The sequence below is a fragment of the Benincasa hispida genome, chromosome 1 (genome assembly GCF_027475165.1).
Source record: "Benincasa hispida cultivar pf3 chromosome 1, pf3_genome.v1.1, whole genome shotgun sequence".
NCBI classification, from domain to species: Eukaryota; Viridiplantae; Streptophyta; class Magnoliopsida; order Cucurbitales; family Cucurbitaceae; genus Benincasa; species Benincasa hispida.
The window spans coordinates 16406350-16420748 of record NC_143478.1 but is presented as its reverse complement, the minus strand read 5'-3'; the positions used below and the strand labels follow the sequence as shown (position 1 = coordinate 16420748).

Below are 14399 nucleotides of genomic sequence, written 5' to 3'. Positions count from 1 at the left end.
TAGTTAAGCTCCTTATAAATTATTTTGAAACGCATTTGGAGAAAAATCACCTTGCAATTTTTAAATCAAAAACAAAAAAAAAAAAATGAGACAAAATCTATACCTACATCATCTTTGGGAGAGAAAAACTACCTATGTTGATGCCAAAATTCGGATAGGAAAAAACGTGTTTGACCTTCACATGAAAGCAATGATAAATTTGTATTTTTAGGAAAATATCTCCGATAAAACAATCTATATAACACGACAATGTAACGTTTACTACAGACATTTTAATGCTTAAGTTAATTTTCAGCACAAGGGTCAGAGTAAACAATTTAGAGAAGAAAATGAACTTAACTGATATGGAACTGTCATACTTGATATATAATGGGGTTGTACCTAGGGTTTTCTTCATCCTTTTAGGAAAAGAATTAAATTTCCTTTCTCTTTTTAGGAATAGGACTCTCAGGATTAGATGAGGTTACGCAAGGGCATCAGATAGGGCCTACCAAGAATATGCTTGAAAGAACGATGCAAGTTGGCCTCGGTCTCCGCCTCTAAAGCCAAGACTGGCCAATTGGGCCAAATGACCCCATTGCTTTGCCCTCTCTTCTTTGGCATTCATCCAAAGGAAAGGGGCAAGTTGATCGAAGCAGGTTAATTGGGCAAAGTGACCTAATTGCTTCGCCACTCTTCATTGGCATCTCTCCTGGACATATCTCCTGCTTGTCTCAAGTCCATTTGGGATGAGGCAACTTTCTTGGTTTTACCCTCAAATTTGACTTCCTCTCTTATGTTTTCTCCCATGTCCAAAATAACACATAACAACATACAACAAATTGTTTAAGTCGTTTTGGTACATTTTAATATTTGATTTAGTTTACATAACAAATAGATCAAACAAATCAATTAATTCAGCAAAAAACAAATAATTGAACTAATTACATGCATTATGTATTACTTGTATCTAGAAAAAAAATGTCAACATAAATTCATATATAATGAGACTATCAATCTAGAGGTTCGAGGTTTGATCTTTCATTCAAACATGAACGAGAAGGAAATGTGGAAACAAAAGCAAGGAGGGAAAAAGGGAGTGAGAGTATGATAGAAATGTGGGAGAGATAGGAATGATGAAAAAGAAGATTGCATCCATCTTTTATGCAATCCAAACGGCACCTAATAAAAATCTACCATACGATGATTTTTTTAAAAAAATTGTATTGTTTTTATTTCAATTTACTATGTAAAAAAATGAAAACATGAAATTATGTGTAACTTGATCATTATCAAAGTTCATACTCTTTTTTAGAATGAATGAGAGTGAGAGGGTGAAAACTCAACCAAGCACGAGACAATTGATTATGAACAAGAGTGAAAGTGCTCTACCATTACGAGCAAGGAGTTTAACAAAATATGATAAGATTCTCATACGTAATCAAATACAAATTTTGAATATTCTATGCTATCTTAAGAGGAAAAAAATTAAGTTCTGCTATTTTATTTTAATTAAATGACACTAATTGAGAATTGATTGGATAGATGTGTAAGCGATGATGATTTGTTTCTATGGTCCAAAAATTTATTGATTTTCTGCTTGGTTACCCCACAATAATTGTCTATTTGATTTTTTGTTTTTTTTTTTGGAAAAAAAAATTGTCTATTTATTTTTAAAATTTTATGAGTCAAACGAGTAATATATTTTAAAAAAAGATCTACACATAATCATATAATAAACATATCTAGTAAATCATGTCAAAGCCGGAATAATAATTTTAAAAATTCATTATTTTTCAAACCTTAAAAGATTAATATATCACAATTTGAATATTTCATATGGACCAAAATAAATTATTTCCAATTTTCAACGTCTTTTTATTAAACTTAAGTTGGTATCAATTTTCACTCTAAATTAAAATTTTGTCACCCATTACTTTAACAAAATAAAAAATAAAATAAAATAAGAACAATGTAAAATTATTTAAACGCTCATTAAGTTTGATCAATACACAAAATCATCCATGGACAATATGGCACAAAAAATCACCGATTTTAACCTCCAAATAAAATCTGAGGTTATTTAAAAAAAAAATATCCAAAATAATATAACTTCTTATAACGTTATTGTTCGAACGACGAAAGGTAAAAATTGCAACATGTTTAAATTGAAGGTAAAAAGATTATGACACTTAACATATAAAATAGTGAAAATTATTTACTTGAAATGTATATACATTTAAATAGAATTGTCACCAAACAAACAGGATGAATGCGTACACGCATGAACTTGTACACAAAATTTCCAAAGGATAAACTTTTTATATCTAAAAATATTAAATTATTGTGTTGCCAATGTAATGCTGCACTTCAAAATTGCATGGAAGGCTGCACCACCTTTGCTTCTGCCTAAAATAACCAAACTTTGCAATTCCAATACGTAATTACATTTCAAACCCCATATGTGTTTTCCATTTGCTGACTCTTTAATTCTTAATCTCTACCCCCTAATGAATTCAAACTTCTTTTATTACATATTAAAAACCTTCCTTGCAATTTCTCTCCAGTTTCCTAACAATCAAACATGCCTTCAAAAAGGATTATACAAAATGGGATTATATATTATAATATATATGTATTAATTCAAGATCTTTTGGGGTTGAAAAATACAAAAAGATGGAGAATTCTTAATTTAAATGCTATGTTTTCCTCATGAATGGCATTTATTTTGAGTTGAAACGATATGTGATTCAATTTTATGAGAACATTAGCGATTTTGCCATTTTTGACAAGTACATTAGTTACGTGATAAGGACACAAATGACAGAACAGTCTTGCATGAATTCTAGGAAATAAAAGAATGGAGAATTCTTGATGTGGATATTATGTTTAAATATTTGTCATAAATGACTTTTATTTTGAGTTGAAACAATATAAATCAATTTCCATGAACATTGGGATTTTGCCATTTTGGGCTAGTACATTATTTACAATAAGGACAGAAATAACAAAACAATCTTGCGCAATGAATTCAATATGTTACACAGTAGCTAACTTTCTTCTAGCTTCCAAGAATCCAAGGGGAAAAATAAACCAGCTTTTTGGATTATGAATGGAAGTAGGGAAAAAGATGAATATCAAAAGAAGATATGATAGAGCTTCAGATGAGAGCCTCCACGACACGAACAGGGGTCGCATGGCGTCGGTGAGTGATCGGACGTCGCGTGGAACGTTCGACAGCATAGTGTCTCTCTTTTAGGGGGCAGCCGGGGCCGTTGGTGCCGGGAATGAAGGTGCAACCAGAGGGGCCAGAGGGCGGTACACTGACTCTCTGAAGAGATTGCAGCTTCAGCTTCACCTCCGTTCCTCTCACCATTGGTGGCTTCTCATGCAGAGTCCTTCCAGCTAAGTTTGGCTGAAGCTGCAAAAGAAGAAGGATAGCCAATGCCAGAGTTATGTGGAGAAATTTCATATTTCTAGCCACCTTTTGTTTCTGCTTTTTCTTTCCTTTTCCACAAGTTTAATGAAAGAAAATGTTTGAGTTTGTTGATGAGATTGCAATGATATTTATAGTAAAAAGAACAGTGTCGACTTTTGGATTATTCTACAAGCTGCAAGGTTTTGACCAAAGCCTCGACATAATTGAATGCGTCCTCTCCTAACAACTAATAGTGGAAACTTTTATTTGAACTAGAAAAAATTGATAATTTGTTTTTTCAGCGAGTTCATCTATTTGAAAACTTGAGGATTTCAAGAGATATGTATGTATCAGGCATGATGTGTAACATTATAAGAACGAGCCGAAAGCTATCGACTTTCTTGATGAGGTTCATGCGAGGAAGTTTCCAGCAAAGCAGACAGAAGAGAAAGTCAAAAGGGAAGAACTTTGTTTTGCTTGCTTGGCAAATGGGATTTGTCTGTGGTGAGGAATTGGATTAAATATTACTTTGTTTTGAAACAGTTGCACAGAATGGTAATATTATTGAATGGATGGAAAGAAACAATAGAGAAAAATACTTAAAAGCTCTATTTAGCAGTGATGATGAATAAGGATATTGTCGTATACGCAATATGCTTTTAACCAATAACTAAATAGGCAGAGGATACTCTGAAAGGTGAAATAATCAAAACCTCAACGATACGACTAGATTTTGCATTTAAGGCTAGCAAAGAGAAGGCGAAGAAGACACTCTTTACAAATTGTTTTCTTATGAGAAGGATTACAACCTCACTCCAAATCCAAGACCCCAACAACTTCCTGGTACGTTATTACAGTGGATATACCCACTAACTCTAGGCAGGGAAGGCAAATTTCATCCTTGTTTGCTTCTTTCTTGTGTTAGTCAGTGTCCATCTGATGGTCGAAACACATTGTAGCCATTGATCCCATGCCCCATATTTGAATATTCTGCATTGAGATATTGGTAACCATCGAAGTCTAAAGTCCTCGTCCCAAGTAAAGAGAGATCAGAAGCTGCTGCTCGCCAATTTGGAACCAACCCATCAATCTGGCCATTTAGATGTTGTTGTTGACTAGATGGTGGAATAAAATCCATGGCTGGTTCATAATGACTGATGGAAGAGGTATATCCCCGTTGAAAACCACCATCATGATAACTCCGTGTCCGCTCAAACCTGCAAGAGCTTGTTGAGGATCCTATATCACCAGCCATCCCCCCCATGTCACCAGGGAGTGAGAACTGCCGGCTCAACAGACTAGGTCCATTCCCAAGAGACTGGAACATTGAGTTGTCTCTGGCTGAAATGCCAACAATATTTTCATCATCTAGAAGATCGTTAATTATATCGAGGTGGGGGAACTCCTCTGCAAAACCTTGGAGCTGGCGACCAGACGTACAGGCTGATAATTCTGCAGACAAGACATCAGGGGTTGAACCACGAATTGGCTTCTTGTATAAATCTTGAACATCGTTGAGCATGGATGAATTGTAATGCCTGCTCCTAACAGCTTCCCTCTGTGAACCCTCTACCCACTGGGGACCATTTGGTAAGACATCTCGGGTTACCATGCTGAAAGGATAACTAGATCTGACAGTATTTGGATCTAATCTCTCAGAGTTGTGTGGTACATACATGGGCGAAGAAACCATAGCAGATGCCAAAGAGAAGGCAGATGATGGGCTGACGCCTGAAGTAGAGGTGCTCAGATGAACATATCCAGCAGTGCTCGGAGCTACATGGTTGCCCATTATGGCGTTCCTATAGGACTGGGGAGCATAACTATGAGTGGCTGGAGCAGGGTCTGGACCCAACCGGCCAGCTGCACTCACTGAACGGGCAAGTAATGGGGATGTATGGACCACATTGACAACAGGTGCTGTAGCTCTTGGACCGGGAATTAGAGGTGCACTAGAAGGCCTCGACATCATAGGAGTTTGATGTGCGGAAGCCTTTTCAGTTGGTTTTGGAATTGCAGACTTCTGAGCCTCTGCTTTTACTGCACTTACAACATGGGATGTGGTAACTACAGGCACGGTCTTCTCCATCTGATGTGCGCTAGTTGACGATGATGCTTTAATTTGAATGGAATCAACAGCAGAAATACTCTGATTGCTCGATTTCTGTTCAACAGTTGGTGGCATATGATCCTGCTGGTTCTGAGGGGAGGATGGCATAGCTGTTGATGCATCTCTAAGTATCCTTTCCATATCAACCTGGTTTTTAGAGCTTCGCTCTTTTGGCAATGAAATAACCTTTTCTTCCTATCACAGTGAACAAACTAAATGTTAAAATTGACGCTTAATTTTGACATTAATGATCTCACAAATATTCAAGTAACATTATCAAATATGAAATAACCTTTTCTTCCTATACATATACGTAGTCTGTTTTCAAACTCTAAGACTAATAAAGTCCATACTTGAAGCCAACAAAACATAATAGTATTATGATGTTGGTCTCAAGAAAAAAATGGAAAGGCAATAAAAGTATGAGATTTCTGAAGAATCAAAATGAAACGGTAAAATAACGAACCGCGTCGATAATGAATAGAGGAATGCAACCTGAATTTGGCAACATCTACTATTGCTCTTCTTTTTGTTTTTTTTTTTTTTGTTTTTTTTTTTTCCTTTCTTTTTAGTTTGGAGCTTTTTCATTTTATTCAATACATTTATGCATATGAAACGGATTAGGTGAGCACCTTCTTAACTCCCTGCTGTTCAACCCTTTTTATTTTGCCCCGGAGGGAATGATTAATGGCCATAGGATCAGACTCTTTAGACTTATTACCACCACAAACATCACTTCGGTCCTCTATGTCAGCTGTAAGCTCTGATGACTGACTATCCATCTCATTGGCACAAATGTTTCGATCATTGGCTGCATCCTTCTGCTGATTCTTTCCACTACAAAATCAAAGATGCAAATCACTATACATCCCAGATGCACTTTCAAAGAAATATCCCTTGCTCACTTACATGCTTGGTGATTTCTGCTTCTTGTAGTTGTGAAAGGAATTCTCCTTATAAGGGCCGTTCATTACCACGGATGGAACAGAATCAGTAGAACACGTAGAAGAGCTATCATCCATAACAGACAAGCTCTTCTTGTCAGATAAGGGTGTTTGGGCAGAGGACAGACTGCCAATGCCACTGCTACTCGCCTCCATAGAGGGATGGACTTCTGATGTGTCAGTGTCCCAATTGACAGGGCTGGCATCTCTGTCCTCTGAATCAGGTTGAAGTACTTCGCTAGCACCTTCAACAGAATCAGAGACATCAGACACGACCTCGGGCAAGTCGGACTTCTCAAGCACGGGCTGCACCTCATCCACAATGGAGTCTTCCTCCTTCCCATTTCTAGGATTTACTTGTTCTCTGATCAGCGCAGTCAAATTTGCCTTCTCTTCTCTCCCTTTGTCCTTACTTTTGCGGTTGTTTCGTTTTTGTTTAGCCTGTTGAAAGAAATGGCCTAACATGGTGAGTAAATTATTGATAACAAGATGAATTGATGTAGGAAGAAAGAGAATGAAGGGCAAAAATAGAGGCAGTTAATAATTCAATGAATATAATACCTGTTTTTTCTTTGATTTCTTATCCTTTTCTGAAGCTAATCGCCTAGCTTTTTGTTCACTTTCAGCCTGCCATGCTGCCTCTTCTTCACGAATGAGTTCCTCTTGCCTCTTCAATGCAACAGCCTCCTGATAGGCAACTTCAACTTTACTGCTGTGAGTAAAGAGAGAAAATAAATATACCATTCAACTTCAAGTTTGCAATTGAACATATTTGATGTGAGAAACTGAGAATCATGTAACCAGCTTCCTGTTTCAATGAACTTAAGAAAGAGATTTGTGTAACCTAAACTTTTCCCGAGAAAACATGCCAAAAAAAAACCAACAAAAATCGCCAAAGCTTTATGGTAATGATGGCAAGTTATTGCCTTCACTATAGAAAATCCTCTGAAGAAAAGGACAGCAAGATAATGGAAGAATATTATCTCCAATAACAAGTAAGGGTATCAGATGAGATTGCGGGAACCTATGAAGTCATCACACCACGCTACTAGTACACTAGTTGAAACAGAATATCCAGAATACTACTCATAAGCATAAAAGTGTACTGTTTTTTTAAACTAACGAATCAGAGCGAAGAAGGGCTGAATCTCAGTTACCATAAAAGTGTACTATTTGACATCACATTTGTTGAATGAAGCAAAAGAAAATCATCATGCACGCTAGCAAAAAGAGTTGAAGAGTAAGAAGCTTCCCAACAAGAAAATTTCCCGGCTTTTGCAGAGAAATTATAAAAACGCGATACCTAAATATGTGGGCAAGGACAAATATTTCCACTGTCCTACGTCCCAATTCTGTAAGCCGCCTTTCGTCACGTTCGATGGAATCTTTGTTGAAGTCTTCTCCAGAGCTACCATCCTGCAGACAAGAGTTCATGGTTTTTACAGCCAACAACTCCAACATTACTAGGTATACAAATTATGACTTAAAAAAATCCTTGTTCATAACTGATAATAAAATCAATGCTAAAAGAATTGTATATCCATCACTAAGTGGTGCCTGTTTACAGTTCAGCCCACAAGTTTGTTATTGCAATTAATTTAAGCACTGTAGTCATAACAATAGATAACAAACGAATCTAATAACTGGTTAATAGTTTACTCATAAAACCCAGACCTGTCCATTGTTAAGCTTCCAATCAAACAATCTTTCTTCCCACTTAAATATATCAACAAGCATTATCAACCAGGCACTCACCTTAGTTCGATTTTGAGGGCCCTTCTCATCTTTTGGTGGTAATGGTTCCACAGCAGCCCTCTCGAGCAGCAGTAGAACATCATCCACTAAAACGAAGGTGTCTTTCTCTATGTGAACTATTGGAGCTGTCATCTCTTCAGCATCTAATAGTTTTGCTTTCCCCTTTTTACTCTTGGTATGCCCTTCGAGAGCCTTCAATCCACTGTATAATGAGTCCATTACTAAAGTAGACGTCACCTCCTTCTCTATAAAGAAGTGTTTTACGACAACTTTTAGTATTGCATCTGTCTTTTCCCTAGACATACGCCGCCTAGCATTCTGGTCAATTCCCAACCAGAAAGCCCGAAAACTGTAACAATGAAAATGACGGTCATTTAAAAAGCCAATGCTGAAGACAATGATGATAACAATAACAATAATGATAGGGATATGGTACACTGCTATTTGCAAAACACACACACACACACACAAAGGGACATGGAAACACTTCTATTTGTGTGACTGTCAGGAAGTTTTGTCATACAAACTTCTCAGGAACTTTGGTAAAAGATTTCTCATAAAGAAATTTTCTTCTTTTTTTTCCCCTTTGGAGAAAGAAACTCAGCATTTCATTCAAAAGTGAAGGTACTAGACAGGGAAAAAAAGAGGAAACCTCCATGCCCACATTAGTAACAGAAACTTCCCAACTGACTTCAGTAACAAAAGATCATAACTACATAAGCTCTGAAAAAGACTACATCATCTAGAAACTCAAAAAATGATTTTATAAGAAATTCGGTGCAGTGGAAAACATATCTTCAAAGGTTCTTTCATTCCTTTTCAACCAAAGGCCCAGAGAAACACCTCCACCAAGAGCCTCCAGAAGGTTTCTTCCTCATCTTAAAAATCTCCACATGAAAGATACTTTGCACAAAAAAAGGCCCTTACTGAGGGGCAGGGACCCTTTGACGTTAGCAGCTTGAAGACAAGTGTTAAACTAGGTCAAAGAAAAGGAACAAGTAACAAAGATGTGATTCAGCGCTTCCTCCTCTCTTTCACAAAAATTAATAAGCTATCATCATATTTACATTGAGATCTGACTTTCAAGAACAAAAAAAAAAGGCTATTTCCTGTGCTCCAGGAGAGCTAAATTAACAAGAACATAGAGAGCTTTTTTCTTCCTTTTAGAAGTTAAAAACTAAATAAAAGCAGAACTCAAAATTAAGCTTTAATCAAATTCATCGACTACATGAGGTCTCTTCCTCATCTTAAAAATCTCCACATGAAATATACTTTGCACAAAGAAGTCCCTTACCGAGGGGCAGGACCCTTATTGATGTTAGCAGCTTGAAGACAAGTGTTAAACTAGGTCAAAGAAAAGGAACAAGTAACAAAGATATGATTTAGCGCTTCCTCCTCTTTTTCACAAAATTAGTAAGCTATCATCATATTTATTTTGAGATCTGGCCTTCAAGAAAAGAAAGGCTATTTCCTGCTAGCCCATGCTGCTCCAGGAGAGCTAAATTAACAAGAACATAGAGGGCTCTTTTCTTCCTTTTAGAAGAAAAAAAAAACTAAATAAAAGCAAAACTCAAAATTAATCTTTAATCAAATTCATCAACTACAGGATAGAGATACATCCCACCGTCTTCTTATTAGGGCTGCTGCTAGACTGGAGTTTTTCCACCAATATATTTTTTTAAGCATGGATTAATACATTGAATGATAATGAAAATCCTCCAGCTCTGTTTTTCTATTGCTTTCTTGAGTAAAGGATGCCCTATTTCAGATTCCTTGTAGAAGTCTAGTTTATACATTAATTAATTATTTCTGCTTCTGAGCTACAGAAAAAAAAGTATACATATAATGTTATAATATTGTCCTTTACGAACCATAGAAGATCCAAGAGTAATGAAAAGTCGCAAAAATAGATTCCAGACACTTCGCTTACTAGGGGGTACCGCCAGTCAATTCTCATAATATAATTTGGAAACTGGAAAGTTGATAAACATAAGGAGAACAAATATTACCTTGACCATCTAGCTTTATCCTCTATCAGCTTCCCCAGCTTGCTTCTTCTCTCTTCCACAAAACGCCGACATATCTGCTCAACATTAGTCAAATATACCCTAACAAGTTCTCTCCTATACTGACAATCAAGACAACGAAAAGGCCGGTCAGCTCTCTCCCTGCAAGATAAAATTCCAAGGCATGAAATTCCAAACATATTTGACAACTTAAATACACAATAGGTTTTCTTTTGACAGACCAAAGCCACTGAAAACTTAGACATCCCCACCGAACTGCACACACAATGCAGTCTTTCAGAATTTAAAAAAAGTTAAATATATAAGTTAACAAATTCATTTAACTAATAGCAAGTGTGCTGGTAATAAGAAGGTAGCCTAGAATATATTCAAAGAACTAAAACTTCTTCATTTTGAGTTTGTCATGTACATAGACTTTGAGCCAGTCAAAAATCCATAGATAGAACAGAAGGGTCAAGGTCATTAATTACCAATGGAAACATAACATGATAAACTAGCAAACAAAAAAAAATCAGAACATCAAACAGAAATTGCAAGAGTATATCAGCAATCAAGGATTATAAATCTTGATCAGAAAGTACCTAATCACTTGAACTTGTGCCTTTATTATGAGAGTGTCAGCATCAATAAAACCATCTAATACTTTAGAAAGCTCCATAAACTTTTTCCATCCCCAGTCATGTTCTTTCTTCCAGAACCGATGTAACGTATCTGTACAAAAAATTTTATTTCATAAGTTATGCCAAGTTGTAACAAGAAAAACTTGAAAAGCAATGCAACAAAACCAACCAGAATATTTTGATTTCTTTGGATCCTTATTCACCACTGCTATTGTAAACTGTGCAAAATGGCTCCAACCTATTTTGCAAAGAAAAGATACCGACGGTGATTAAACAAATTGAAAACAAGGGTAGTACTTACTAAATACAGTTCAAACAGGATAGTACCTGGAAGGAGTTTGTCATGATTTGCCACACAGAGAAACAGAGAGAGATGATTGCAGACATCACATCCCTGAGGATAAATTAAAATGTACCTGCAACAAGAAAGTACAGCTTATCAAAACCTAAAGGAGGGTGGGGGGCCAAGTTCCAAAATGATCCATGATCCTAGTGAACAAGAAACAGGCAAAAATGCATAGTGATCTTGAAAATACTAATGGATCAATCCACAACCATTATCATGTGGAAAAAAAGAGCATCAAGAAAAAAAAATTAAAAAGAAAAAGAAAAACCATGATATCAAAATTTATTCATTGATACCGCACAAAATAATACTGAGTTTTCTAGAAAGATTTCCACTACCACTACCAAAGTAGTCAGATTGAACATCAGGAAGAGAAACTAAGATAGAACATAAACCCATAATTGAATATATATATATATCATCCCAGAGTAAAAGATAGTTCCAGATATCAAAGGATAAAAAGTCATCATTTAAGCAGAAAGATGTGAAGATATTGGCTTGGAATTCCATGGAAAAAATGCACGAGACATACAAACAAGGAATCACAAAATGTTAAACATTTTAAAAGGGACAGAAAATTTATTTCATAGAAATCCTCATCCACATACCATTTGTAGCCCCCAACCTCAAAAGCATTACTTCGAAGTTCTCGTTTGTTAAGTTGAGAAAATTTCTCTATCTTCCATGTATGTTTTCCATACAAATCTGAAGGTTTTGGTCCTACAAGGATATAGGATAGAAAGATAAGTACATGTTTTCAAAGTATGAAGATTAATGGTATCCAATCATCCTAGCATCAAATTTTCGAAACAATACACCCCCACTATAGAGCATGATATATGAAATAAATATGAAAAAGAAATAACGGTGTGGTAAAATAATCCATTATACCCAGTTAAACTTTCCAATTTTACTCCAAGAAACCAGCCTAAGGTTTAGGTCACGACGTCACGTACATGACTGATATGAAACACCAAATGATGCACTTACATACAGATTAGACAAAATCCACTGAGCCATCTTTAGGAGTCCAAAATGCTCATAATATTTCACATATTTTTCCAAAGAATAATATCCTCCCTGTTCTATGTTTTAGTTCCAGCTTGATTAAGAGCTTCAAGGAAAATTTCATTGCCAGGGAAAACAACCTCACAACTTAAGTACGGAAGTATGCAATAAAAAAACAAGCATACCAGCATCGTCATCATCGTCATCAGTATCCCAGTATGGTGGTGAAGTTGATGGTGTTCCATTTTCCACTTGTTCGGAAGACCTCCATTCAGCCAATGCTTCTCCAGACTGACTGTGATGCCCATTTGCAAAACTCTCCACAGACCTCATCCCTACAGCCTCTTCACTAACAACACCAGCCATCTTCCTCTCAAAAGAAATAATTTTGTTCAGAATCCGCTCCTCTCCACTCACTGGATGATGCAAAACACATCGAAAGGTCAAAAAACAGGCAACACAAAAGCAAGAAAAATTAACATATAGAGTTAAACCTTTCCCAACGGCAATAGAGAACCAATTTGGCACTAATACATAATAGATGTAAAGAATGTAAAATTCACAAAGCAGGTCGTCCATTGGAAATTGAAAAGGAAGACAGTATAATACTGATATCAGTTTTTTCATCCTTCAACCAATGCAAATTCCAAAACTCATAATCGTTTCCATAATTGTTAATTTCAAATGAAACCAAACAGAACCAACTTCTAACAGCTGTAACCAAAAAAAAGAAGAAAAAAAAAAAAAAAAAAAAAAAAAAAACCTACCTGATATAAACGATAGACCATTACACTCTAAAAGTCAAAAAGATTCGGAAAGGTAATCAAGAATTAATTAAGGGAAACATGAATCTCAAAAGAAAAACAAGCCCTGGAGAGGCAAAGAAAATGCATCAAAACCTCAAAAATACGAGAGCCGCAGGAAAACATAAACCCAGAAAGGGAAGGAAGTAATCATCCATATTATAGACGATGATCGCAGATAGGCAATCCGGAGCAAAAACCCCGATCAAATTAAAACCCTACAGGAATTAAAAAAAGGAATTCCGGGGAAAAGAAAATTCCAAATGGGCGATATTCGATACGACATCAGGCAGATCAACTGAGCATACAAACCTTGAAGAACTGGCAGAGGTGCGAGAAAGGGCAATGGAAGCTGAGAGTGTCTTGTGGGAGAGAAAGAGAGGAAAGGGAAGAAGACAGAGATGGAAAGAGAAATAGAGAAATAGAGAGAAATAGAAAGAGGGAAGGAGGTCGAAGGCCAGGAGCAGCAAAGGAGAGGAGAATAGAGATAGAGAGAGCGAAACCCAAAAAGAAAATCGACAATTTAATAAATGAAAAATAAATATATAAATTTTGTTTTAAAAAGTAATTATTGATTTTTTGCAAAAATAATAATTAGGCAAATTAAATCTGAGTTTATATATTTTTTATATTATTTATAAAAAAAAGTTGAGGAGATTGGTGGGTTTTTTTTTTTCTTTGTAAAAAGTAAATAAGCGATTCGTTGTTTAGGAATAGGTTATTGGTTGGTTTCTTTATTAGAGAGAAAAAAATAAATAAAAAAGAAAAGAAAGAGGAATATTATTATTATTATTATAAGTATTGGTAATTAGGGTGACGGATGCGGTTCCTAAATAAGGGTCGGTGAAGGGCAAAGAGAAAATATGGGTTCCATTTGTGGAGTGGACTCTATAGTCTATTCCATTGCAAGTGAAACCCATTTTTCTTCACTTTTTATTTGGGCGGCTCTATTCCTATTAGGGTTTTGTGATTATGGGCCTTTAGCTATTTTGGGCTTAAATGGGGAGTATTTGTATCATGGGCTATAAATAGTTAAATGAGTAGGATTTTAGTACGTATGTCAACATTTTTAACATATTGCAAATATAGTAAAATCTTACTATGTTTTAATATACTCTTATCAATAATAGACATCTATCAGACAGAGAGTTGATTGAAATCTTTAAGAATCGAGAGTGTATTGAAATCTTAAATAATTTTAGGTTTGATTGATTTTTATTTATCCTGTTATTTTTGGATTCAGTTGTTATTTATCGTATTAAAACAATTGTGAAAAGTGATAGGATGACCCCTCACTCGAAATGCATATGTTAAACAAAAAGTACTGACAAGTACTATAACAACAATAAATTAACAGCAAGAAAAAACAAGTAAAGGCACATAGATTTT

At 35.7% G+C, this 14399-nt stretch overlaps 1 protein-coding gene across 2 annotated transcripts; it reads right to left on the bottom strand.

Moving 5' to 3' along the window:
• Positions 1 to 3981: 3981 nt before the first annotated feature.
• Positions 3982 to 13816, bottom strand: LOC120069473 (TNF receptor-associated factor homolog 1a). 2 transcript variants are annotated; one of them, XM_039021245.2, is made up of 13 exons: positions 13323 to 13816; positions 12393 to 12623; positions 11808 to 11919; positions 11181 to 11269; positions 11023 to 11091; positions 10815 to 10944; positions 10216 to 10374; positions 8207 to 8555; positions 7755 to 7867; positions 7013 to 7163; positions 6417 to 6892; positions 6140 to 6344; positions 3982 to 5702 (listed from the first exon to the last, which is right to left on the bottom strand). In XM_039021245.2, the coding sequence occupies exons 2-13, from the start codon at positions 12571 to 12573 to the stop codon at positions 4323 to 4325; spliced, it is 3414 nt and encodes a 1137-aa protein (XP_038877173.1). In that variant the 5' UTR covers positions 12574 to 12623; positions 13323 to 13816; the 3' UTR covers positions 3982 to 4322. The 2 variants fall into 2 exon arrangements, with proteins under 2 accessions (XP_038877173.1, XP_038877174.1); XM_039021246.2 differs by having other exon boundaries at positions 7013 to 7160.
• Between the last annotated feature and the right edge of the window lie 583 nt (positions 13817 to 14399).

What these genes read in the sequence shown, in the direction of transcription:
- LOC120069473 (XM_039021245.2), bottom strand. Translation starts at nt 12,573, where the DNA reads ATGGCTGGTGTTGTTAGTGAAGAGGCTGTAGGGATGAGGTCTGTGGAG. An exon ending in TCATGACAAACTCCTTCCAG is followed by an intron (nt 11,092 to 11,180) that starts GTACTATCCTGT and finishes TTTGCAAAATAG; the next exon opens with GTTGGAGCCATTTTGCACAG. An exon ending in AGAAATCAAAGAAAAAACAG is followed by an intron (nt 6,893 to 7,012) that starts GTATTATATTCA and finishes TTCTTTCAACAG; the next exon opens with GCTAAACAAAAACGAAACAA.